We start from the raw sequence: 23,647 nt of genomic DNA, 5'->3' as shown, positions 1-23,647 counted from the left end.
TTTTGAAATGCTGGGTTTATTCTCAGCGGTGAGAAGAGTGTTCCTGACAAGATTCCACGGGTAAGAAGCTGATTTCCGTGTACACAAAACGACCCTTTCACAAGGACTGGAGATGAGCTCTGTGGCTCATGGTTGGGATTTCCTGTCCTGAGAGCAGATGGCTTTGTCCCTTTGGGGCTTAGGAACAGCAGAACTGGGGCAATCAAGACTACTTACTTCACTGTAACCTAGAAAGTTGCTCTTTCCAAGACTGTCTAATGTTTGGAACCATCCATTGTTTATTACAATACACACTCAAAAGTTTCCAGGTTTTGATGAGATGTTCTTGTTTTTACATCTACAGACTGATTCAAGGTTTAGGCAATGACTACATCATAATATCCATTATTTGGTAAACTGTGACTTCTAACTGGCCTTTGCTCATTTGCCCCTGACCAGTGTGGACTCTGTTGGTCAGAGTGAGGGACTGAATGGCTGAGGCACAGCTGGTTGTGGCAGGTGAGGATGCTTGGTGCCATCTGTTAGTTTAGTATGTCTTTTCCAAAGCTGATCGGTGTTATCTTGTTCTAAGTTTTATTCATTTAAATCTAAATAATTGTATTTCTCTTAGAGTTTTGAGCAGTAATAGCTGAATTCTAGTATGTAAACCCTTAACAACAAAAATAAAACTGCATAGAGTTTGTCATTAAGGAAGTGTCTTTTAATGCCAATCTGCAGAGGCAGAGTTAGTTGGGGTTTTATATGAATACTGTGAAAATAATTCCTAAATGAATAGCTCATTGTCACGTTGACCGTCTCAAAAGAGGATTCTCCATAGCATCGAGACTCCTGGGCACAGATGTCACTGCAAATAAGAGAATGCAGCTGAACCCAAGTCTGTAGAAACTTAACAGCTCTGGAGACCAAGTCATTTAGCCTAACGATGGCAATTCTATTGTGGAGAACACTTTTATAGTGACTTGAATGAATTTCCTAATGTTTTGTTCTCCCTACACACACTCAAATACTCGGTTTTCAGTCTTCTAGAAACTGCTGAAAACCAAACACATGAGCTCTGCGCTGAACAATAGGCGCTCATGGAGATAAGAGGGGTTTTGCCTTCAGGAAGTCCTTGACTGGGGACAGATATGTGCTGATGCTGTCGCTGTGCTAAGCACAGCCTTCGAGGGGGATCTGGGTATACCTGTCCCCTGAAGTCTTCAGAGAGGTCGGCTCACTTGTCACCTTACATTCTTCAAGAGTATATGTCTAAAAAGCATGCCCGCCTCCCTAGTGCCTCCTCCTCCCCTACGTTTGGGTTCTCTGCAGCACTGACACACAAGACAACCAGTTTCTCGGGCTCCTCTGACTAGAGGAAAGTCAGAGGGTAAAACTTGCTTTACCACCTGACCCTCCTGCCTGGGCTAGCAGCTGGAATTTGGTAAATAGTCTATGTGGCATATGAATGAATGTGTCCAGGCTAAGACACTTGAGAAAAGGATGGCTTAAACTTGAGGTTGTACAGTGATAGAGTCACAAAGGTTCACAAGGAGAAAGAATCCCAAGCCGGCATCCTGAAATTTTTTATTTTTTATTTATCGCTATTGGATGCATAGATGCAGGTGCCACAGTGCACGAGGAAGTCAAAAGATAGCTTTGTGGAGTTGATTTTCTCCAGCCTTTACATGGGTGCTGGGAATTGAACTTGGGTTGTGGATCTCTTATAGTAAGCATTTTTTTTTTCTTTGTATTTATGTGCATTAGTGTTTTGCCTGCATGTATGCCTGTGTGAGGATGTCAAAATCCCTGGAATGGGAGTTACAGACACTTGTGAGCTGCCATGTGGGTGCTGGGAATTGAACCTGGGTCATCTGGAAGAGCAACCAATAGTCTGACACATCTCTCCAGCGCTGAGAAAGCACTTTTACACACTGAGCCATGCCACTGGCTCTGCTTACTACATTTTCGTCTTCTTTGAGCATTCTCCTGGATTGATTTCAAAGCTTTCTTATTGGATACATTGGTAGTATTAGAATTGTGTGTGTCTTCGCTGCTGGTCCCATTTGTACATGCAATCTAGGTGCACTGTCTAGCTATGGTAGTATCCATAACCTGCATTGTGATGTCATGGCCTCCCATCAATTGAGAGCAGCTCAGATCCCCAACCCCTGACCACATATTCAGTGTTGTTTGTGTTTTTATGTGTTGACAAGGGATTCCTTAGTATGCCTGTTTGACCTAGTTAGAGGGCAGATGAAGATTCCAGTGCTTTGGAAGTTAGTTGTGAAACTGGTGGTGAAATCTGTAATATGCAAACACATGCCTGTTGTGCAAATAACAGAACAGAAGCAAGTGGCCTCTGGCTCGATTCTAATTTGTCTTTCCCCCTACTCGTTTCTAAACTGCCCGGCCTATCACACTAATTTGTAGCCCTTCTCCTTTAAACCGTTTATGATACCCCTAAACACAGCTTCCTCCTCTTTGAACAACTAGAAGCTCACATAAACCTACCTCTGTGAAGGCAGCATTTGCAGCTCTTAGTTGAGATGTCTTAGAGCTGACCTAAACAGGTCTTTGGTCTGACTTCAGCTTCCAGAGTGTGTGCACCTGTGTGCAGATGTCAGCGAGTAAGGTGCTGAGTGACTCCTGGAAGCCATCACTGGGCATTTGAGGATTCTTGCTTACAAGCTTCGTGCTTGGCTTGTATTTCTGTATCTGAGTTGTGTCACCGCAGAACTAAAGCACTAGACTGAAGTGGCTCTGATTTTTAAAATAGTGATAGCATGTTTGTAAAGACAGAAAGAAGGAAAGGAGGAAAGAAAATGCAGGAACCTAACAAATGCTTATCGATTTTATTCTTGCCATTCAAATGTAGTTACTGTGTGTTTGCTTTTGTAAGTAAATAAAGTCTACCGACGTGATAATCACAATCACAAGTCTTTCTGGTTGGTTGGCTGGTTTCTGGGTTTTGAGGTTTTGTTGTTGTTGTTTTGGTTTGTTTGTTTGTTGTTGTTGTTTAGTGTTATTTTTCTAGACAGATTTCTCTGTGTATTCCTGGCTGTCCTGGAACTTGCTCTGTAAGCCAGGGTAGTTTTGAACTCCTTCCTCTGCCTCTTCAGTGCTGGGGTTAAAGCTGTGTACCACACTAAGCTGCTTATGCTCTTTGAGTTTCTATAGGCCAGGTTAAAGTTGGACTCTTGCCTCCTAAATGTGGATGTTACAAACATGAGCTGGGCCGTTGTACCCAGCTTCGTGCATTATTTTTAATAGGTATGTTAAATTAAATCTCATTCATCAGTCAGCAACCCGTATCTGTGAAGGGCCACATAGTATGCTTTCCTGGTCATGTGTCCTCACCACTGCACAACTGCAGATGTGTGAAAACAACAATAGGTACGAATTAGTGGCTATGGGAGTGTTCCATTAACACTGATGCAGTCTTGGCCAAGAGATCCCTCTCACCCTTAACCCGGCTTTCCTCCAAGTTTCTAGTTGAACTGCTATACTACAACCTCCAAACCAGTTAGTGTCGTCACTAGAGTGTGGTTTTAGCTCTGTCATCCACACAAAGGGAGTTGTTCTCCTTCCATCTCATATCCAACCTCCTCACACACCAACCATTCCTTCAGCTTAAGAATCTAGTGTCTTCCGTCTCTCTCATTTTGACGTTTAGGATGTTCTACAAATGGAGTCATGTAGCATGTAACTTAGCTTTATTTCATTGAGCATTGAGATCCTTTTAGGCTGTTGCATGGATCTATGGTACTCCCTTCTGTTGTTGTGTGGTGTTCCGAGGAATGGGTACACCTTTTGCCCAGTGAAGGGTGTTTTGCTTATTTTAAAGTGTTCCTTTAAGGTTATAGCAGTCAAATCTTATGTTTGAATCAGTACAGAGTGGCTGACACTATAGACCTTGACCGTTATGTGGGATTCAGCTGTTAAAGCAGCTTTCCTCTCCAGTCCTCATTGGCAAGCTTTCAGAGCGAAAGTCGTTCAGAACCGAGTGGCTCCTCTATATCTAAGTTTTTAATTGGATCATATCTGTTATTTTAAATTCCTTGAATTCACTAAAACCCACTTATTTAAACCAAAGATCTTTGGTATTCTGGAAGTTTGCAGATTAGCGGGGATACCATAAGACTACAGTTGAAACTTTTTGTCTTAATCCTTGTCGAGACTTGGTTCAAATCTCAAGGTTACCACTTGTAATCTGTGGACTGAGAAGTCACTTAGCTTTCAGCCTCCATTTTCTCTGTTGAAATGACACCAGCCCTGTCTCTCGAGGTTACTGTGAAGAGCCCATGAAATAACGTAGAAAAGACATCAAGAAAAAGAGAGAATCAAATCAATATGACTATAACATGAGTAAAACCATTACCTTCAGTGTGGTTGGAGAAAAATGAGTTTTAAAAATCAAATAGTATTTATTAGCAAGACTGTGGGGAGTGGTGGTGATGGGGGGCCACTGCTGAAGATCTTATTTTTAAGACACTTGTTTTGCTGACAGCCAAACAGACAGGAGAGAGAGTATTTCTGTGACCTATGCTGAGAACACCACACCAATTAACAGACCTGTGAAGAAATCGTTTAAATCAACAACGTCTGTACAGCCTGCCATCTGCTTCCTGTTAAGCAGACCTCCCTTTTTTTCACTTGGTTCCCCGTTGGCTTCCATGGCCCTGTGCTCTGCTTCTCCTGGCTTGTCACCATCATGTTCTTGGCCTTAAGTGGAAGTTTCCCTAAGGATCCTCTCTCCACTGTTTTTTCCACGACTTCCCTGGCGGTGTCCTGCTTTACCTCATTCCCCAAAACCTACATCTGTGCCCCTCACCCTGGCCTCCCTCCTTTCCATCCTGCTGGCTGGACAGCTTGGTTAAACTCAGGATTTCCAAGAGTGGGGTCATTTTTCTTCCTAAGATGGATTTTTTTTTTCTCCCAACTTCCTAGTTCTAGCCACAGCCCCACAGTCTCCTCAGGCCTTCTGCCTGTAAACTTTACATTGTCCCCAAACATTCAGGGTTCTCTCTCTTCCCCATCCTCAACCCCCAAAAACTCTAGTCATGTTGGAGAGTCTGCAATGCATTTTTCTCCTTCCTTGTTTAAGTCTCCATCCCATTAACAGACCCCTGTCCAATGTCAAGTATGTCACTGAGTCCTCCACAGCTCTGTGTAGGATCCCTTGAGGACCTGCGTGTCTCTGGTGGCTCCCTTTGTCTGTAGAGTAAAAGCAATATTTTCATTCCAATATGAAACCCCTAGGCTTAGACTTAAAACTGAAAAAGAGTAAATAAATCTCTATATACACAAATTCCCACAAAGCAAAAATAGGTGCTAAGATGGGAAATCTTTGGTGTCCGTAATGTTTTGGTTTTCTCTAACTTCTTTTAAAATAATTTGCCTTCTAATTCAGTGACATATCTTCCCATTTGCTGCCATGTGTCTATGTTGGACCCATGTATAAGTTCTTTTCAGAATATTTAATTATTGCTTGCAAGACTTTTTAGTCCTCTGTTAAAAATTCAATTTTTTTGTTTGACTTGTATCTTCCAAGCAGTACTTGATTGTTCCTTATTTCTAAAGTATGTGATTGCATGTATGCATGTGTGTGCGCGCGGTGTGTTTGCATGTGCGTTTGTGCACGCCTGTGGTGGGGAGTCAAATGTCTTTCTTAATTGTTCTTCATGTTACTTTTTTTGAGACAGGCTCTCTCACTTGAAGCTGGATCTCACTGATTAGCTAAGGCTAGCTGCTCGGTGAGAGCCCAGGATCTGCCTATCTAACTCCTCCAGTGCTGGAGTTGCATTCATATGTGCACCAGCGTGCCAGCATTTACCTGAGTGCTGTTAATCCACACTCAGTTGCTCATACTTGCAGAGCAAGCAGCAATACCCACTGAGCCACCTCTCTGACCCCTTATAGAGCAGTTTCCTTTGTCTAGAGAACACCCGGACCAGTTTTCCTTGAGACATCACTGACAGCCCATCTTTCAGCCTAAGCAGAATCCCAAAGCGACGTTTCCATCAGATAATTTGTGACTGTATGCTAATATATTAACTCTGTCTTTATGTCTAATGCACAGCTCTCAGCACCTCATTTACCTACGAAAGTGAATAATTACACCCTGCTTGCCTTGAGTTTGTGTCATTTACTCGTTTGGTTAGGTGAGATGTTTATATTAGGAAAAGAGAATTTGTGGGATTGCAAAAGAGGAGGAGGAAGCAGGTGGTGGGGATGGACAACTGTGGGGCTGTCAGACGACTGAGGTCACCTGCAGTCACTCGTCTCTCCTCAGCCAAGCAGTTCCGTGAAACTTAACATAATGTGCTCTTGAATCTCCTGCAGATGGCAATCAGAAGTTATTTCCCTGTGAAGTCTGTGGGAGATGCTTTGCAGCAGATGTTCTGGTAAACATAAAGACGTTTTGTAGATGTGTTTCGTTGGAGTTAAATGAACTGTCAAGTCAGTGAGGAGGCAACGGTGCCAAAATTAAAGACAGATGTGGGGGGGGGGGGTCGTTTTGGAGGAGAGAGGTTCATAGCCTATGGCTTGCTAGGCTGGGAGGACACTGAGGCAGGCTGATAATGCCACATTCAAAAGTGACCCTATTAACCACAGCCTCCCTGAAAGCATGGCAGATGGAATGGTCTTGGCACAGACAATTATCCCTTGAGAGATTTTGGCTCCTCCGCCTTTTCTTTAAGCATCAAAAATTCAAATTTCAAGGCCAAAACACCAGGGAAATTAGCTGGTCGAGAGGAATGAGCATTGAATTTCAGGCATCTGGAAACTTGGCTCATGGCTGCAAATTTGTCACTAATTCTGACAAGTCCTGTAACCTTGCTGTTTTCTGCCTTGCCACGTACACGGAACTCTGATTTCAAGGAGGTTTTTTTTTTTTTTTTTTACCATTTGTACAATTAATGCATGGATCCAAGCCTGCTCCAAGATCTAATTTTCCAGATACAAAGTAACTGCATGTCAAGTTCCCTGGCTTTTAAAGGTTGAATAAAAATTTGGATTATTTCAAACATGATGGATGGGAGGGGCTTCAAACAGATGGTACACCCTAATATTGTAAAGAAGTGACCAAGAAAGATGAATTAAAAAAAAAAAAAAAACTCTTAAGATGATAATGTGATTATTTGGCTGTTTTAGATCATGGGAATGGTATATTGAAGTTGCAGGATTTAGGGTTTAAAAGATACGGGACCTTTAAAATGAGGTTGTGGGTATTGTTTTTCTGAGAAATTTAGAAATAATCTGTTCCTCCGGATAATCTGTGTTGGAGCTGCAGCTCATCCAGGCCTGTTGCAGTCCAGTGTCTACCAGTATCTTCCAGCACACTCTTACCCTTGCTAGCTAGGAGCTGCACCCTAGCTGCATCCTGAGACCTAGGCGGGGCCTTTGGCTAGGGATCTGTAAATGTCAAGTATACTTTACATACTCCTGGGTCTCACTGTTAAGCCTGGCTGTAGGCTGTACAGAACACTTGATCAGGAGATCTGATAACCGCTCTTGTAGTTTGACATGGATGACTTGCAGAAACACAGGTTTTGCTAGAACCTGCATTTGGGGGATTGAAACAAATCAACTTCGCAAATGGTAGCTGCTGTGGAAGAGGGCAAAGGTGTATATTACGTCCTAAAGGCACAGTAAACAGCTGCATCCGTTCACCTTCTGTCGCTGTGATGAACTGAAATACTCGGACCAAACGCAATTTAAGGAAGAAAAGGTTTTCTTTGGCTAATGGCTCCAGACAGATAGAGACCATCACGGCCAAAAGACATGGTATGGTAGGGAGGGTACAGCAACAGGAGCAGGAAGCTGGTAATCACATTTTATCAACACAGAGGAAGCAGACTAAATGAACAGGAAACGGACCGGTCTTGGTAATGGACTTTCTGCAGGGCCCCAACTCCTAAAGTTTCCATGGCATCCTCACACAATGTCTCCAAAAGATCAAGTATTCAAATACATTAATCTATGGGGGACATTTCTTATTCAGAGGACCATACCATAACTTTATGAAGGGGATACCAAGCAGAAATCTATGTGGTTTTGTTGTTGTTGTTGTTGTTGTTTTCTGTTTGTTTGTTTGGGTTTTTTTTTTGTTAGAAATGTTGAATCTTTAAAAGAAAGAACATTATAGCCTACATATTAGAGTTTGAGGTGTAAAATCAAATTTAAAGTAAAACTCTTTAGCTAGTGTGTTAACTTTCTGCCTACAATAAAATACATGAGATAGTCACATTATAAATAGAAAAGATTCCTTTGGTCTCAGTTTCAGAGGTGCCGTTTCACTAGCAGTTAGCCCCATTGCTTTGGTCTTGCGTTTGTCACACTAAAAACATAAAAGACGCAAAACTTCTCCATTCATAGGCAATCAGCAGAAGGAAATTAGAAGAAAGGGGCCTAGTGCCTCAGTCCCATGACAGGGTACATTACCGGTGACCAAAAATCCTCCCAGTGAGAACTCGTGTGTTTTGCTGTTCTGTTTTTGAGACAGGATCTCTTTATGTTTCCCAGGCTGCCTTGGGCTCACATCGCTACCCTCTGTGCTTCCCTAGTTCCAAAAGAGAAACCTCCAGCAGCATTTCCAGTTTAGACCTCACCTCTGGAAGTTTCCACAAATACAGAAACCTGTAAAGCACCTTTTGTCTCTCCCTAAATACAGTATTGAACTGTCTGACATGGCTGGGGAGAACTGACAGACTTGTTCCACTGTGGTCTAGAGTCAGAGAATAGACTAGGTTCTGCAGACACTGGCCAGTCAGTGTCCTGGGGGCCAAGTATGTAGCCATTAAAACTTGCTGACCGGACGTTTTCCAAATCAAATCCTTACCCTTTCTTGTCCAGGAAAGACATGGACCAATATGTAAAAAAGTATTCAACAAAAAACGCAAACCCTTCAACTCCTTAAAGCAAAGATTACAGGGAACTGACATTCCCACTGTGAGTAAATCTCCTCAGTCCAAGGTATGCCAACAATTTCTTTACTTCTCATTATAGGAAGTACATTTAAGCTGGTTTCTTGACTTGCTGTTTTCATTTTTGCTTGATAAGACAGTGTAACAGCATTTCAATATAATCCACTTTTACTGTTTTCTGTATAATCTTACTTAGATTTCCAAATAAATTGTAGATACTTTCCAGATGTAGTAAAAAGAATCCTGTTTACATTTTCATTAGAATGCCTTTCCGTCTAGAAAGGGGCCTGGGAAGTAAGTTCATTTTTCCCCTCTCTGAGATAAGGTTTCACTAGATAGCTAAGGTTGGCCATGAGCTGACTACAGAGCCCAACTAGCTTGGAGTTCATGATCCTCCTGCCTCAACTTCCTCAGGAGTGAGATTGCAAGTGTGCACCCAAACTAGTAAGAAAGATGCCTGCTACCCTGAGTCCCCAAGAAACCACAGGGTAGAAGAAGAGAGCTGACCCCTGAAGGTTGTCTTCTGATATTCCACATGTGCTGAGGTATATACATAGCCACACACAAAAATAAGTCAATCAAAATGTAATTTTTCAAACAAAGTTTTAAGAAGGCCACATTTAATCTTGGAACTATCTTTCTCTGAAGTTTTATGGTCTCGTCATGTCTCTGATTTTTGTTTGATGGTTTTTGTCGTTGTTGTAACTGGCAAATGTTGCCACTGTAGTTTCCAACTTTTTAAAACGTTTCTTTGGAGGAAAATTTTTTTTCTTTCTTTACAAATTTCACATTCCTACTTGATATAAATTCAAAACCCCAGTCATTCAAAAACAACAACAAAACCCTCAGTTGATCCATATGTAGTAGGAGAGGTTGCTTTGGTTTTGTTTTTTTTACAGGTTCAGCCTGTGAGGAAATCTAACTGGAGACAGCAGCATGAAGATTTCATCAATACGATCCGATCAGCAAAACAATGCACTCTAGCCATGAAGGAGGGCAAGCCCCTCCCACCTCCACCCCCTCCAACCATTAACCCAGGTGTGTGGGCATTTGGGTTGCCTTTTGACTTTTAGTAACAGTGACAGTGAACGGCAGTGATAGTGAACTCAAGGTAAGTCTATCCATTATGCAAGTAAAAAATATACAGCACACTTTACGTCTTTCTTGCAGTCCACAGAGCTCATATATATTCCCTCCTGTCTGCGCCCCCATGAGACATCATCACTCTGGGTAGGGTCAGTACAGACCTAAAAGGCACATCATTTGCACTGTGCCTGAGGAACAAAATTGTACACAGTGCTACACTGGCTCGAACAGTCAGCAACCTACAGACCCTTGTTCACAAGTGCTAGTCTCATAAAGCAAAGCATTCGAAGTTGTATAGTTAAAGTGGTTTCACAGCTCGCTGTTTGGAAGGTTTCAGATCTATAAGAAAGAGGAAAGAATGGGACAATCAGTAATTACATGCTTTCTGAAGTCTAAGAACTGCTGACAGTACTGCCTCTGTCACTGTCTGTCTGTCTGTGCTATCTGCCTCTGTCTCTCTGTTTCTGTCTCTGTCCCTCCGTTTTTCTTTGTGTCTCTATCTCCGTCTCTGACTGTCTCTCTGTTTCTGTCTGTCTGTCTCTCTCTGTGTTATATTGGGTTATATTAACACACACACGTACAAAATAAACAAATAACTCTTTGAACACTACTTTAGAATTTTAACAGGGAATTTCTAAACCTTAGGTGACTTTGGTTAATGTTATCATTTTAACAATATTGTTTTCCAGTACATGGACCCACACACACACACAAAAATGGCTTTTTATTTATCTATGTTTTCTTTACCGTTTTTCTATGTATACATCTTTTGCTTTCTCATTTAAATTTTCTTGTGTCTTTATTCTTTTTGGCTTTATAGAAAATGGACGTTTTAGCTTTATTCATTATTCATTGTTTGCATATAAAAATGCAGCTGAGTTTTGGTATATCAAGTATGTATACTGAAACTTTGCTACATTTATTCATTAGCTCTAGCAGGGCTTCTGTGAAATCATTAGCATTCTGTATATATGTCATCTGTAAACATATATACATATAAACATCTCCTCTCTCTTGCTATTTCCCTTGTAGGCCTAAATTCTGTCTAGTACTTTCAGCATTTGTTAAATATAGGAAGCAAAAGTGGGTGTTCTCATCTTGTCTCCATTGAGTACAGTGCCACCTGAGTTTTTATGTCACTGTTTCAAGCAAAAATAATGACATTCTTGGTAGGATTTCAACATGTGAAGCAAGATGCAGAAAACAATGGCACAAAGTTGAATGAGGAAAATGGATACGGTTTTAAGCTTTTACATAAGAATAGATGTAATAATATCATGTGAAAATACATTGCAGGTTGCTACAGGACCATTCAAAAATATTGAGGCATACTCAGTGTCTTAGTTAGGGTTTCCATTGCTGCAAAGAGACACCATGACCAAGCCAACTCTTATACATAAAACATTTAATTGAGCCGGGCAGTGGTGGTGCACGCCTTTAATCCCAACACTTGGGAGGCAGAGGCAGGCGGATTTTTGAGTTCGAGGCCAGCCTGGTCTACAAAGTGAGTTCCAGGACAGCCAGGACTACATAGAGAAACCCTGTCTCGAGAAACCAAGAAAAAAAAATAATTAATTGAGGCTGGCTTCCTGTTTCAGGGGTCCAATCCATTATTATCACGGTGGGCAGCAGGGCAGAGAGCAGGCAGACATGGTGCTGGAGAAGGAGCTGAGAGTTCTACATTTTGATCTGAAGACAGTCAGAAGGGGCACATCATTCACACTGTGGCTGAGGAACTGCGGGCAGCTAGAAACAGGCTCTCTTTCACACTGGGCAGGGCTTGAGCATAGTACCTCAAAGCCCACCCCCACAGTGATGCACTTCCTCCACAAGTGCCACATCTACTCCAACAAGGCCACATCTCCTAATAGTGCCACATCCCATGGGCCAAGCGTAATCAAACACCACACCTAGCAAGACTGTGTCAGTTATGAAAAAGTGGAGCAGAGATACTTAGCAAGACCTGGGTTGAACAATTGCATATAAATGGTTTACTATTCCAGATGAAAGACAGACACTGTCAAGCTGGGTAATAAACCAAGGGCCAACAGTGTGCTTTTCTCACAAGAAATATACTTTAAGAACAAAAACTACAAGCATGGGGAAAGATGCAAGCCATTATCATAGAACTAGCATATCTGCTTACGACCAGGCAAAGCAAACTTCAGGGCAAGTGTTAACAGGGACAGTGACTCATTAAGACATGCTCATTAAGAAGACCTACGTGCATGTACTTAATGCTCCCAAGAATGTGAAGCAAAACCCAGCTAAATTGGAAGGAGAGAAATTCACACTTCTATTATATTCAGATGCTTTGTCGTTCATACCATAAGAACTAATAGACTGACCCACAGGAAAATCAGTAGAGCTGCAGAAAACCCAAGCAGCAGTATCAGCCAATCTGACCTCCCTCACATCGATAACTGCCAGAGGACACACAGGCATAGCAGAATACACACTGCTTTCAAGTACACAAGGATTGCTATATTCAGGGGAGTATTGTATGCAGGCTTCAGGAATCTTGAAAGGATTGAAATCATACCCAATGTATTCTCCTTCTGACCACAATAAAATTAAATTAGAAGTTAATGAAAAAAACATAGCTGGAAAATGTCCAGGTATTTGAAAATAGCAAGTGATTTCTAAATAGCCCATGAATCTAAGAACAAATTGCACATTGAATTGGAAAATATTTTAAGAGGATGATAACAGAAACATCCAACTTATAGGGGATTTGCTTATCTGCTGATAAAGTTCTGCTTTTAAAGTTTAAATAAGAGCAAACTAAACCCAAATTAAATGCAAGGAAAAAATTTAAATGCAATTTATCATAATAATAAGATTTTGAAAAGCATTTGATTATATCCAGGGAGTAAAAATGATTGACAGAGCTCAATGTTATACACGTTTAAAAAAGCAGACACTCTCTTGGCAATGGGAAAATGAATAATTTTTTCCATAAAGGGGATCTTTGGGAAATCTTTATTTATCAACCCAACCGAATAATTTCCTACTAAGCTCAGGGGAAAAAAAAACCAAGAATGTCCATTTTGTCCCCTTCTGTTAAACATGATGGAAACAGCACTCAGTGCCATAAGAAGAAGATAAACAGATAATCATAAAACATACACACATATAATATCTGACCTGAAGATTGCTCTGTGGAAGTAGAACTCTCTGAATCACAAACTGCAATCACTGGGAAGGAAATACAAACAACTCTGGGATGCTGCTAGAATCAGAACAAATTCAGTACGTTCTGTACTTCTGTTGACTAAGCAGAAGCAATTAAATATGAAATTTTTAAAAAACCATTTACAGTAACATGAAAACTTTAAACACTGTGGATGGAGTTGGCAGAATATGGTACAGAAGTATAAAACAAAAAACCAGTGTACTCCTCCTTCGAGGAATTAAAGAGGCCCAGAATTAGTAGAAAGACTTACCATTTCCATGGCTTAAGAGACTCAGGAGTGTGTTGTGATGTCAACCCTACCCACATTTGTCTACGGTTTCAATTTAATTCCAATAAAAATAACTGCAACTCTTCTTTGCCAAGTAGGCGTTGACCAGCTGACTCCAAAAGCATGTGCAAATTGAAAGACTCTGGAATAGGCAAGCCAGTTTAGGGGGAAACTTAAAACAGAGGACTTGGGCTCTCTTGGTGTCAAGACTTGTGATGAATGCAGCAGTTGTGGCAATCTGATGTTAGAAGACCAATATGATGTTGAATATAAAATGGACTCTGGCTATCGAACTACACCTAGGCATGGTTGGTTTCTCTTAAGGTGTGTTCCGGCTAAACTTAATATAAGCTAAGGTCATTGACGAGAAAGGAATGTCAATTGATTAAACTGCGTCCATAAGATTAGGCTATAGGCAAACTTGTAGGGTTTTTTTGTTGGTTGTTTTTCCTTGAGACAGGGTCTCACTATGTAGCTTTAGCTGTCATTAAGCTGTCCTCAAACTTACCTACTTCTGTCTCATGAGTACTGGGATTAAAACTGTGGGCCACTATGCTTGCCTTGTAGTGCATTTTCTTAATTAGGGATTGGTGTGGGAGGGCCAGTTACTGTAGTGGGGCCACCCCTGAGCTGGTAATTCTAGGTTCTGTGAGAAAGCAGGCTGATGAAGGTGTGAGGAGCAAGCCAGTAAGCAGCACCCCTCTATGGCCTGTGCATCAGCTCCTGCCTCCAAGATCCTACCCTCTTGAGTTTGTGCCCTGATTGTCTTAATAGTGAACATTGATGTGAAATCGTAAGCCAGATAAACCCTTTCCTCCCCAACTTACTTTTTGGTCAGGGTGTTTTATCACAGACATAGTAACCTCAAGACAAGGTTCCAGGGTAATTAATTTGAAGAAAGAGTAGTCTTATCATCAGATACTCTTAGGAAAACTTGGATGTCTATTTGAAAGAAAAAAAAAAAAAAACTCTTATACTTCACATAACAATTAATTCAAAATAAATCATTGACCTACATATAATGACTACTAAAATTAGAGAAAAAGTAAATAAACCTTTAAGTAAAGTCAACAAAGATTAATAAAGCTGAAAGAGCTTGGTAAATTGGACTTGGTGACACATACATGGAATCTCAGCACTTAGGCAAGTGGATTCCATGTTAAGGCCCAAGCTTCAAAGTCAGAACCTAACTTAATGTTGTACCCCACCACCTCTCAGTGGGCTCGTGTTAAGACTGTATAAAGAGCACTTATAGTTGATCATAAAAGGCCAAGAGAAGCATTAAGATATGACACCAATCTGGCAGGCGCATGAAAAAAAAAATACTTGACATTATTTTCACTGTCCAAAATAAGGCCACAATGAAATGCCACTACTTAATCTTCTGGTTTACTTTCTGTTGCCATGATAAACAAGATGACGAAAGGAAACTTGAGAAGGATGGGGTATTATTACATCTTACAGGTTATATTTCATAGCTGAGGGAAGCCAGGGCCAGATCTGAAGCAGGAAGCTAGAAGCAACAACTGCAACAGAGAAATGCTGCTTATTGGCCTATCCCCAGTGGCTCACTCAGCTTGCTTTTTAAAAATACAATCCCAGACTACATAGGGATGGGTCCACCCACAGTGGGCTGCGCCTTCCCATATTAATCCTATATTAATCAATAAAATGCTCCCATACATTTCCCTTAGGCTGATCTGAGAGAGACAATTTTTTTCAAAATTTCACTGCTCCTCTTCCTTGATGTCCACTTCCTTATATCATGTTGACAAAAAAAAAACAACAAAAAAACAAAAAAAAAAAAACCAAACAAACAAACAAAAAAAAACAGCAAAATTGACTCTTGTCAATGTGACACACGAATACATTATTATTAAGCCATAATCTTTACTTTGCTGCTTATTCTAAGATCTCATGTTTATGTCACAATATGAAACATAGTATATAACTTTACAAAGTTCAGTCTTCTAAAAGTATCCAAAGTCTCTCAACTATGGATTCCTGTAAAACCCCAAATAAGTTACATACTTTATAATTCCAAGGAAAAAGAACCAGGGTGGAATTACAATCAGATCCAAGCAAGACAAGTCTAAGTGTAAAACTGCCATGCCCAACATATAGAGTGTGCTCGTGATCTTTTGGGCTCCAAAGGGTGTGAGCAATTCCACCTTTCCAGCTCTGCCATCCACAGTGCACACTCAGTTTGGAGAGACAGGCTTCTCTTCACACCTACCACTGTCGTTTGTGGAAATCCCATAGTCCTGCTGTGAAGTAAGTATAAATGAATCTCTTCAACACAACCACTGTGTACGAGCAAGATGGAGTCTTTAGTATCGAAATTACAGAGCAAGGAAAGCTTGTCTATGGCAACAGGAAAACACATAACTGACATTTGACTGGGGCTGCCTTTGGAGAATTGTGTCTGAAATATGGCATGAGAAAAAAAAATTGGGGCAAATGTTCTACGTTTTAATTGGAGTGGTTACGCAAATGCATGCATTTGTCAAGATGCACCGGACTGCCCACTTAAAACAAACGCAATTTATTATGTAAATTAATCTTCCAAAGAATTCATTTCAAAAGTCTGAAAACAAACCACAGTGTAAGCACATAGTAAATACCTCATAGAACTTAAATCATCTGCTATACGAGAAAATAATCTTAATAACTGCTTTATTTTGCTGCATAGTAATGAAAATGTAGCTTAAAATAATGTATCATCTTAATATGTTTAATACAAAGATCTATGGCTACCAGGTTAGTAACAAACTATCAGGGAAAGCATACCTTGTATGTGCCTATGTGTTTGTGTTGGTGTGCTTATGGACATGCATGTGGGTATGCAAGGCAGAGAAGAAACTCATCTGTTGCCCTGGTTCCCCAGCAACCACCTCTTTTGAGATAGTCTTTCATTGGCCAGCAGCTCATCCATTAGATTTGACTTGCAGCCAGTGAGCCCCAGGGATCCTTTCTGCACACCCACAAGTAACATTGGGATTACTAGCCCATCGCCACCGCACACATTTATGTGGGTTTGGAGCATCAAACTCAGCTCATTGTACTTGCAAGGTACAAGGTTTTGCTGTCTGAGCCATCACCACAAAACAAAACACACCTCTTAGGAGAAACAGCTTCGTTTTAACATCAGAAACTCAGAAGCTGGACATTGATGACTACCTTTCAGTTATTTGATGAAGTAAAACCATGTCAGATGGGCTTTGTGATTTTCTTTCCCTACCCATGGATTCTAAAAATGCAGGATTATTATTATTTCTAAAAAAAAAAAAAATTCCCCTCACAGGACTCATCACACACTCGATTAATTTTCTTTTTTTTTTTTAAAGGTTTATGCTTAAATACAAAATTTTTAAATTAAAGTTTTTACTAACAATAACTAAACAATACTTCAGAGTGGCATATTTTCATTGCAATTTTATTATGTCCTTTATGAGAGGACTTTATGTTAACCTGACTTCATAGGCTCATGTACTAGAGAATTTATATGCATATACAAAGAGAGTTTTATATATAATATGACCTAATATGCATGAGTTTGCAAGCAATTTCCTTTTACTTGTCAGGATAATTCTCCATTTCTAGGACTCAGTTTTCATAACCTGTATATACTTATTCTAGTTCTTACTGGCTTAATCAAGTCTGCTAAAGAATCACAGCTCCATATCATTGGAACCTTTTATAGGAGCAAAGATATAGAATAATACGTAGGATTGGGATCCTTCTGTGATACTGAGTGGCGCTTAGCATCTCATAGGCTGCCTTAGGATCTCAGGGGAATTTTTTCATTGAAAATACGTCTACCTTACAGGAGATCTGGCTGCCACCTTTCCTATCAGAATCCCTTTGTGGTCCAGTTTTTGAACTCACCATCAGTGGTGCAAAAGTTAGCACTCTGGGGTTCGAACTTATTTTCAATAGAAATAAATAGGACATAGTGAGTTTTGTGAGCTCACAATTAATAAAGGGAGAAGTTGTTCTTTTTGAGACTAGGATAAAGCGTGTAGCTGTGACACATCCCGTTCAGATGATTTGATGTAAATTCTAACAGCACCCCTCAAATATTCAGCCACAGGACATTCTCCTGCTCTGCACTGTACTCCCACACCCAGGCTTCTTGTTCCTCCGGGGTCTCAGGCGATCTAGTGCTTCCTTATTAATTGCCTCATTATCTAAGAGACTGGTTGGCAGGAAAATATATTCAAACCTTGTTGCCTCCGTGGTGGTATGCAATTAGAAGCGCACAGAAGGGCAGCAATGAATAGAAGGACAAATGAAATTCAGCTCCAATGCTAAATCATTGTCTTTAACTGACCTGAGTAGGTTTCATAGGACCAGTGGGTCTGCTGTAAGACTCCATTTCCCACCTGGAAAATTCGAGAAACAGCTACCATGCTGAATGCCCATTTCTAGATAGTTTGTCTCCAGCCCAGTGAGTGAGTTCTGAATTGTCTTGGCTCATTCTAGTTTCTAAGCAGTTGCCCTCTTGTTTAGGAGTAAGAAGCATATGCTTGCTGGACCCGTTTCCACACAGCAAGCGCCAGCATTTATAACATTCTCCTATGTCCCACCCTTCTCGAGGTGCCAAGCCCTTGTGTGGATTATCTATGAACTTTCACAACACCCTGATGAAACAGGTGATATGGCTGTGCCGAGGAGATGGGGGCCTGTGTAAGTTGAGCAACTTGTCCAAGTTCATACTCATAGCAGGTGAAGAACTTGGGCTCAGAACTAGTCAGACCGTCCCTAGAGCTAATCTCGTTATTATTTCTAAATGCTGCCCAGTGGTTGGTTTTTTTAAAAAAAAACATTTATCACTGTGTGAAATTTTTATTTTTATTTTTTTTTGTTTCTGCACTCAAATACATATTCCTTGACTCCAGAAACATTGCATCTTCATGTAAAAATCAATGTGTGGCCTATAGCAGGCACTGAATAAATGATTAGTGCTGCTAGGTCATCTCTAAATGTTTATAATGTTTACATTTGAGGGCTATACATTTTAGGAAGAAATTCGTTCAAATAGAAAACTCTGGAAACTGCTTAACGATGGGGCTTAAAATAGGGCTTAAAAAAATAAAATAACTTCTCTCTCAAGACATGGCTGTACGTGTAGGAATTTTGACTATTCGATAATGTAAACTTCCATCCTAAAGTGTAAGGGTGAGGCAGCTCAGACCCTTTCTGGGAAGAAACTCTTGACGTCACTCACATCCCCTAAAGATGTCTAAGTCAAGAACAAAGCTGACCCTAATCCCTGGGTGCTTAGAGAAGATAGGCAGAGACCCAACTTTGCTTATGAGAATCTCCATGTTACAAGTCGACCTTAGATCTTTCTCGATTCCCATGGCTTTCACTAGCCAGTTATATCTGATAATAAAACATGAAAGAAAATCTGACAAGGTGCTATACAGAACCACAGATGAGTGAGCTAGGATCACTAGAAGCAGCCTGGGAAACTGAAGCCACTTCTAAAGCTACTTTCCCACCAGCCTTTCCTGTTTGTTCTTTAACTTTTAGCCCCCATCAGCTCTTCTTCTACTCTTTATATATCTTCCCTTCCCGAGTATGGCATCTGCCTCCTCATGTACATGAAGAAAAAAAAAAATCTAGCCACTGCAAAAATGCATTCTTGTTGCTAATGACTATGATATTGGAGCCAACCTCATCCCCTCAAACCCACATTTTGAAACTAAATACTAACTCTCTGTAACTCTGTAACTCTGAACAACCTTCTGTCTCAACTAGTACCATTCATGGGCTTCTTGTGGGTCATCCACAAACATTCTTACCATTAAAGCTAGCCTGCTGTGATGTCAGCTCCTACACACAGCTGTAATTTTGAAGTTCCTAAATATAATTAATCTATTATCTAAAAAATATAGTATGCAAACATTTGAAAGGGATATTCTTAGTTGAAATAAATACCTAGAGACTGCTTTTTTTTTCCCCCTGCCATGTGTTTATTTGGGCTCCCCCTTTTGGATTAGGCTGTCTCAAACCACAGTCTGGGACCTCGTTCTTCAGTGGTGCAGTAGTTTACAGCCTATGAATCCATTTCATTCCTCATTCATTCATTCATTCATTCATTCCACGGTTGTTTTTGCAGTGTTAATCATGGTTTGTTGGTCTGTTCACATCCAGATTATATCCAGTGCCCTTACTGTATGAGGAGGTTTAATGAAACCGCCGCACAGCGACATATTAATTTCTGCAAGAATCAGACCTCTCGACGCGTCTTTGACCCAGCCCAAACGGCAGCCAGACTGGCATCAAGAACTCAGGTAAATCTCTCTTCTCCTGATTTAGGCTTTGTGTCTTTGCATGCCTGGGGCAAATAGGTAAGATCTGCCAGGGAGCTCAGCTGTCCATCCTCAGAAGCCGGAGGATCAGAAAGTTGATCACTATCATTCATCTCCATGGGAGCTGTCTACTTCTGGCTTGGAGCACCTTTGGGTGTTGCAGGAAAAAAAAATTATTTTTAAGTGTTTGAAGCCTCTCAGGATGAAGACTTCAGTATCAAAAGAATGTCTCTGTGACATTATGCTAATACCGGGCTTATCCACTGGTGTTTATCAGCCTAACCCACCCAGCAAAGACCTGTGACTCAGTGGAACTGGTCTGGGTGGGAACAATGTTGTCAAGAAGATGCCTAGCGGGTTGAGTTCTGATGTATAGAGGTGAAGGGGAGGGAAGAGATACACATAAAAATGTCTTGTTTATGGCCTGAGGCATTAACCAGAAACATAGTCTCTGATGGGGATTGACAAGATGAAGCAACAAAGGCAACAGATGTAGAGGGGTTATGGTTCAAGCCAGTTAAGATTGGAGGATGAAAGGAATTGATCATACAGATGCTCGGAAATCTGGGAACAGCCAAGCCTGAGAGCCTGGGAGCAGGAACAGGAAGATTTCTGGGAAGCGAGGCAGCTGTGATCCCCACCTCCTTCTTTCTACCCATTTCCCACAGCTTCTGGCTTTTTTTTTTTTTTTTTTTTTTTTTTTTTTGGACAGTGTCTTTCTGTGCAGCTCTTGAAACTTCCTCTGTAAACCAGGCCGCTGTCTTCAAACTCAGAAATCGGCCTGCCTCTGCTTCCCAAGTACGGGATTAAAGACCCGTGCTACCATACCTGGTAGTGTTGGCTTATTTACTGCATTTTCTATTCGTAGCTTCATGTGTCATCCTAGGCAGGTTAGATCTGAACTCAGTAGGGGAAAACAGAGCATCATCAGTGGACTTTTTGCAGTCATTGTGCGGGATGAACGGATGAAGACCAGGAAGGACACACAGTGGCAGACTAATAAGGCTCCTGTGGGGAGGGGACTAATAGGAGAATAGCATGAGGAATAATGAATGAAGTTGAGAAAAAGTAGCACTAAGATAAAACTAGGCATTAGAGATCTGTACGACGCAGATAATAGTACAGGCTGAAAATCCCTTATTTAGAATGAGTGGGACCAGAAATATTTCAGAAACACACACACTACAAAATTGAAAACTGGAATGTCCCACATTTCTACTGAAATACATCACGTGAGGTCATGTGCAGAAATGTTTAACTTGTGACATGCTGGTGGTCAAAATGCTTCTGACTTTGGAGTGTCTCTGATGACACGTCTTTGGGTCAGAAGTGTTCTAAACCTGAAGGAACGCGGGAAGGAGGAGTCTCGTGTGCTGGACAGGTGGTGAATTCAGGTTAGAGACAGTTTTCCAAGCTGAGCGAGTTCGGGAAAGGTAGAAGGTCAAGACAGCTGGGACTTGGTGGTCGGTGGCCAGGGCTTCATTTCCCATTGTCATGTATGGTCGATTATTTGTAGGTGAGGCTTTGAGATTTACTTTCACCTGCAAATAACATTAATCCCTTGTAACTAGAGGAGTTGTTGGGAGTAAGGGGCTGGCCCAGAAGGTTCCTTGTCTGTCCTTTCCCTTTCCAAAAGCCCTTTCTTTTTGCTGGTCTTGGAGATCACAATTTTGAAAGACTATGGCAGCTTTAGGCTTGAATTCAACCTAAGTGTGGAGAAGAAGTTTGTATCTTTGGCGATTCTTCCACCCTGAACAGCAACTGCCATGATCACAGATGACTCTATCCACTCCATGGAGTTGTCAGTATTAGTATTAGGGGCCAAAGAGGGTGAAGGGAACCAGCAAACAGAAGTGGGTTTTATTTGTGAAAAAGGCCAGCTGGCTATCCCAAGTGTAACCAGTGACTTGGCCACTTTCCTCTCCCTGTTTTTCAGAGTTTAGTGGTGACTGGGAGCACAGAGCAGAGATTGCTCTTCCTGAATTCCATTGCTCACTGTCTGAATGGCCGTGTTTGCTTCCCTGAGTGCCAACACCACCACTCTAAGGCCTTGCCTAATAGTGAAGCTTACTCAGAAATAGAACAAGAAGGGAGGGTTTGTTTGGGGCTTTCAGGACTCCTGGTGGTAGGGACAGAATGTGTTTCTATTTCAAACAGAATCAACTTTAAAAACTCTGTCATGCCCTTAACCAGAGGAGACCATGGGCCTCTAAAAATAAGCCTTTGGAGGCTAGAGAGCTGACTCAATGGAGACATTGGCTGTGAAAGAAAGGGACCTGAATTCAAATCGCCAGCACATAAAAGTCAATCATAACCACACATGACTATAACCCCAACATCGGGAGCAAAGACAGCCAGGTAGCCAAGCCAGCCAGCTTCCAGTGCAATGAAAGACCCTGTCTCAAAACATAAGGTGGATGACAATAGAAAAACAATACCTCACATCCTCCTCTGACCTCCACGTGCTTGGGCAGACACTAACACCAACTTGAACGTGTACACATATACCCTCTACACACAATATAATAATAACAACAAAAAGAATACTAATATTTTAGCTGGCTAAGGACAGAAGATCTGCTGCTTGTATTATCTCAATAATCCTCCAAGTGGTGAGAAGTTTACTTCAATATCAGATCATCTTTGTGCTGTCTTTCCCATAGGCCTGGAGGGACAGCCACCGCAGGCTGAGAGGGGCTCCTCAGAAGGCTTTGTCTTTGTTTTGTTTCCATCTGTGCAATCTGCAGCTGCTCTGTGGGACTAGCAAGGTTCTGGGAATACTGGAATTCTATGCCTAAAACATATGCTGCCTGTCAATCTCTGGTTTTCTTCTCTTCTCTTTAGAAAACAAAACCGTCTTCAAGTGTAAAGAAAAAAATATTCTACAACTATATCCCTACTGACATTATTAAATGATTTATTCTGTCCTCACACAACTGACTTTGTAGGATAACCAGACTGGATAACCCCAAGGGCTTGCTTACAGAATGAATGTTTCCAAACCAAACTGTGCCTTTGAGCACCAGCAGAAAACCAGGGTCTAGGCTAACTGAAGTGCAGAGTATGTGTCTCCTTCCTCTGAGTGAAAGGGTCCACATGATGATTCTCACCTTCTGCTAGTTGGGTGAATACAAGTTTACTTCATGCTTGGTACCCAGGGTTACAATGTTGTTTCTCTTTCTATCTGTAGGGTAAGGCCCAAGCAAGTCCTAAAAAATAACCAACTGTTACGAGTGCTGTGGGTGCCCTGCAGCAAGCAAAGCAGGACTGTAGACCAAGAATGACATTATGGCTCAAGTAAGCCAGCGCATGCACCAGGTGCTTGCACAGTCAAGTCATGGGAGCAGAGCCTCCACCCTGCCGAGATGATCTTCTGGTGGTCAATAAACGCAAAAATGACATCCCGTGCTGCTGCTGCAGAAAACTATGTGTGGGTTTGTTTGAGGTTGAAGCTTATTTGTCAAGAGGGAATATTTCTTATCCCGATTGCACCACTCTGACCACATGGGAAGCTCTGTTTGATTATAGCAGCAGGACTCCACAGCTATTGCTCTCCAGTCCGCTAAAACAGAAAAGACTGAGATTGAAAATTCACATGTCGGGGTGTACAAACGAGTAACTTCTACAGCGTGGCAGCAACTGTAACCAATGTCACGATACTAGCCTTGTGCTTCCCGCTGAGCCTCTATGTAGTTTGCCACCTACAGAAAAGGAAACTGAGGCTCAAAGGGGACACATGACGTTTCTAAGGCACATGGCTGGTAACTAGTAGGCTGTATTAGATATCCACTGTGCTCTTCACCCCCAGTCAGCTGCACAACAGACATACCCAACATGCAATTTTATAAAGTCAACCTACAAAGGAACAAAT

The 23,647-nt window shown here is 41.3% G+C and overlaps 1 protein-coding gene across 1 annotated transcript; it reads left to right on the top strand.

The window, feature by feature from the left end:
- The first annotated feature begins 470 nt into the window (after nucleotides 1-470).
- Zc2hc1b (zinc finger C2HC-type containing 1B) lies at nucleotides 471-23,146 on the top strand. Its single transcript, XM_076926515.1, has 6 exons — nucleotides 471-498; nucleotides 6,322-6,383; nucleotides 8,836-8,955; nucleotides 9,806-9,944; nucleotides 19,619-19,758; nucleotides 22,967-23,146. The coding sequence occupies exons 1-6, from the start codon at nucleotides 471-473 to the stop codon at nucleotides 22,994-22,996; spliced, it is 519 nt and encodes a 172-aa protein (XP_076782630.1). The 3' UTR covers nucleotides 22,997-23,146.
- The last annotated feature ends 501 nt before the right edge of the window (nucleotides 23,147-23,647 follow it).

This window comes from Arvicanthis niloticus, chromosome 28 (assembly GCF_011762505.2).
Source record: "Arvicanthis niloticus isolate mArvNil1 chromosome 28, mArvNil1.pat.X, whole genome shotgun sequence".
Lineage (NCBI taxonomy): Eukaryota > Metazoa > Chordata > Mammalia > Rodentia > Muridae > Arvicanthis > Arvicanthis niloticus.
Note: the sequence above shows the minus strand (reverse complement) of the source record. Positions and strands in the feature narration are given on the sequence as shown.

Coding starts and splice junctions, on each gene's coding strand:
- Zc2hc1b (XM_076926515.1), top strand. CDS start 471: ATGGCTGAGGCACAGCTGGTTGTGGCAG. Junction 499..6,321: donor GGCACAGCTGGTTGTGGCAG/GTGAGGATGCTT, acceptor AATCTCCTGCAG/ATGGCAATCAGAAGTTATTT. Junction 19,759..22,966: donor GACTGGCATCAAGAACTCAG/GTAAATCTCTCT, acceptor TTCTATCTGTAG/GGTAAGGCCCAAGCAAGTCC.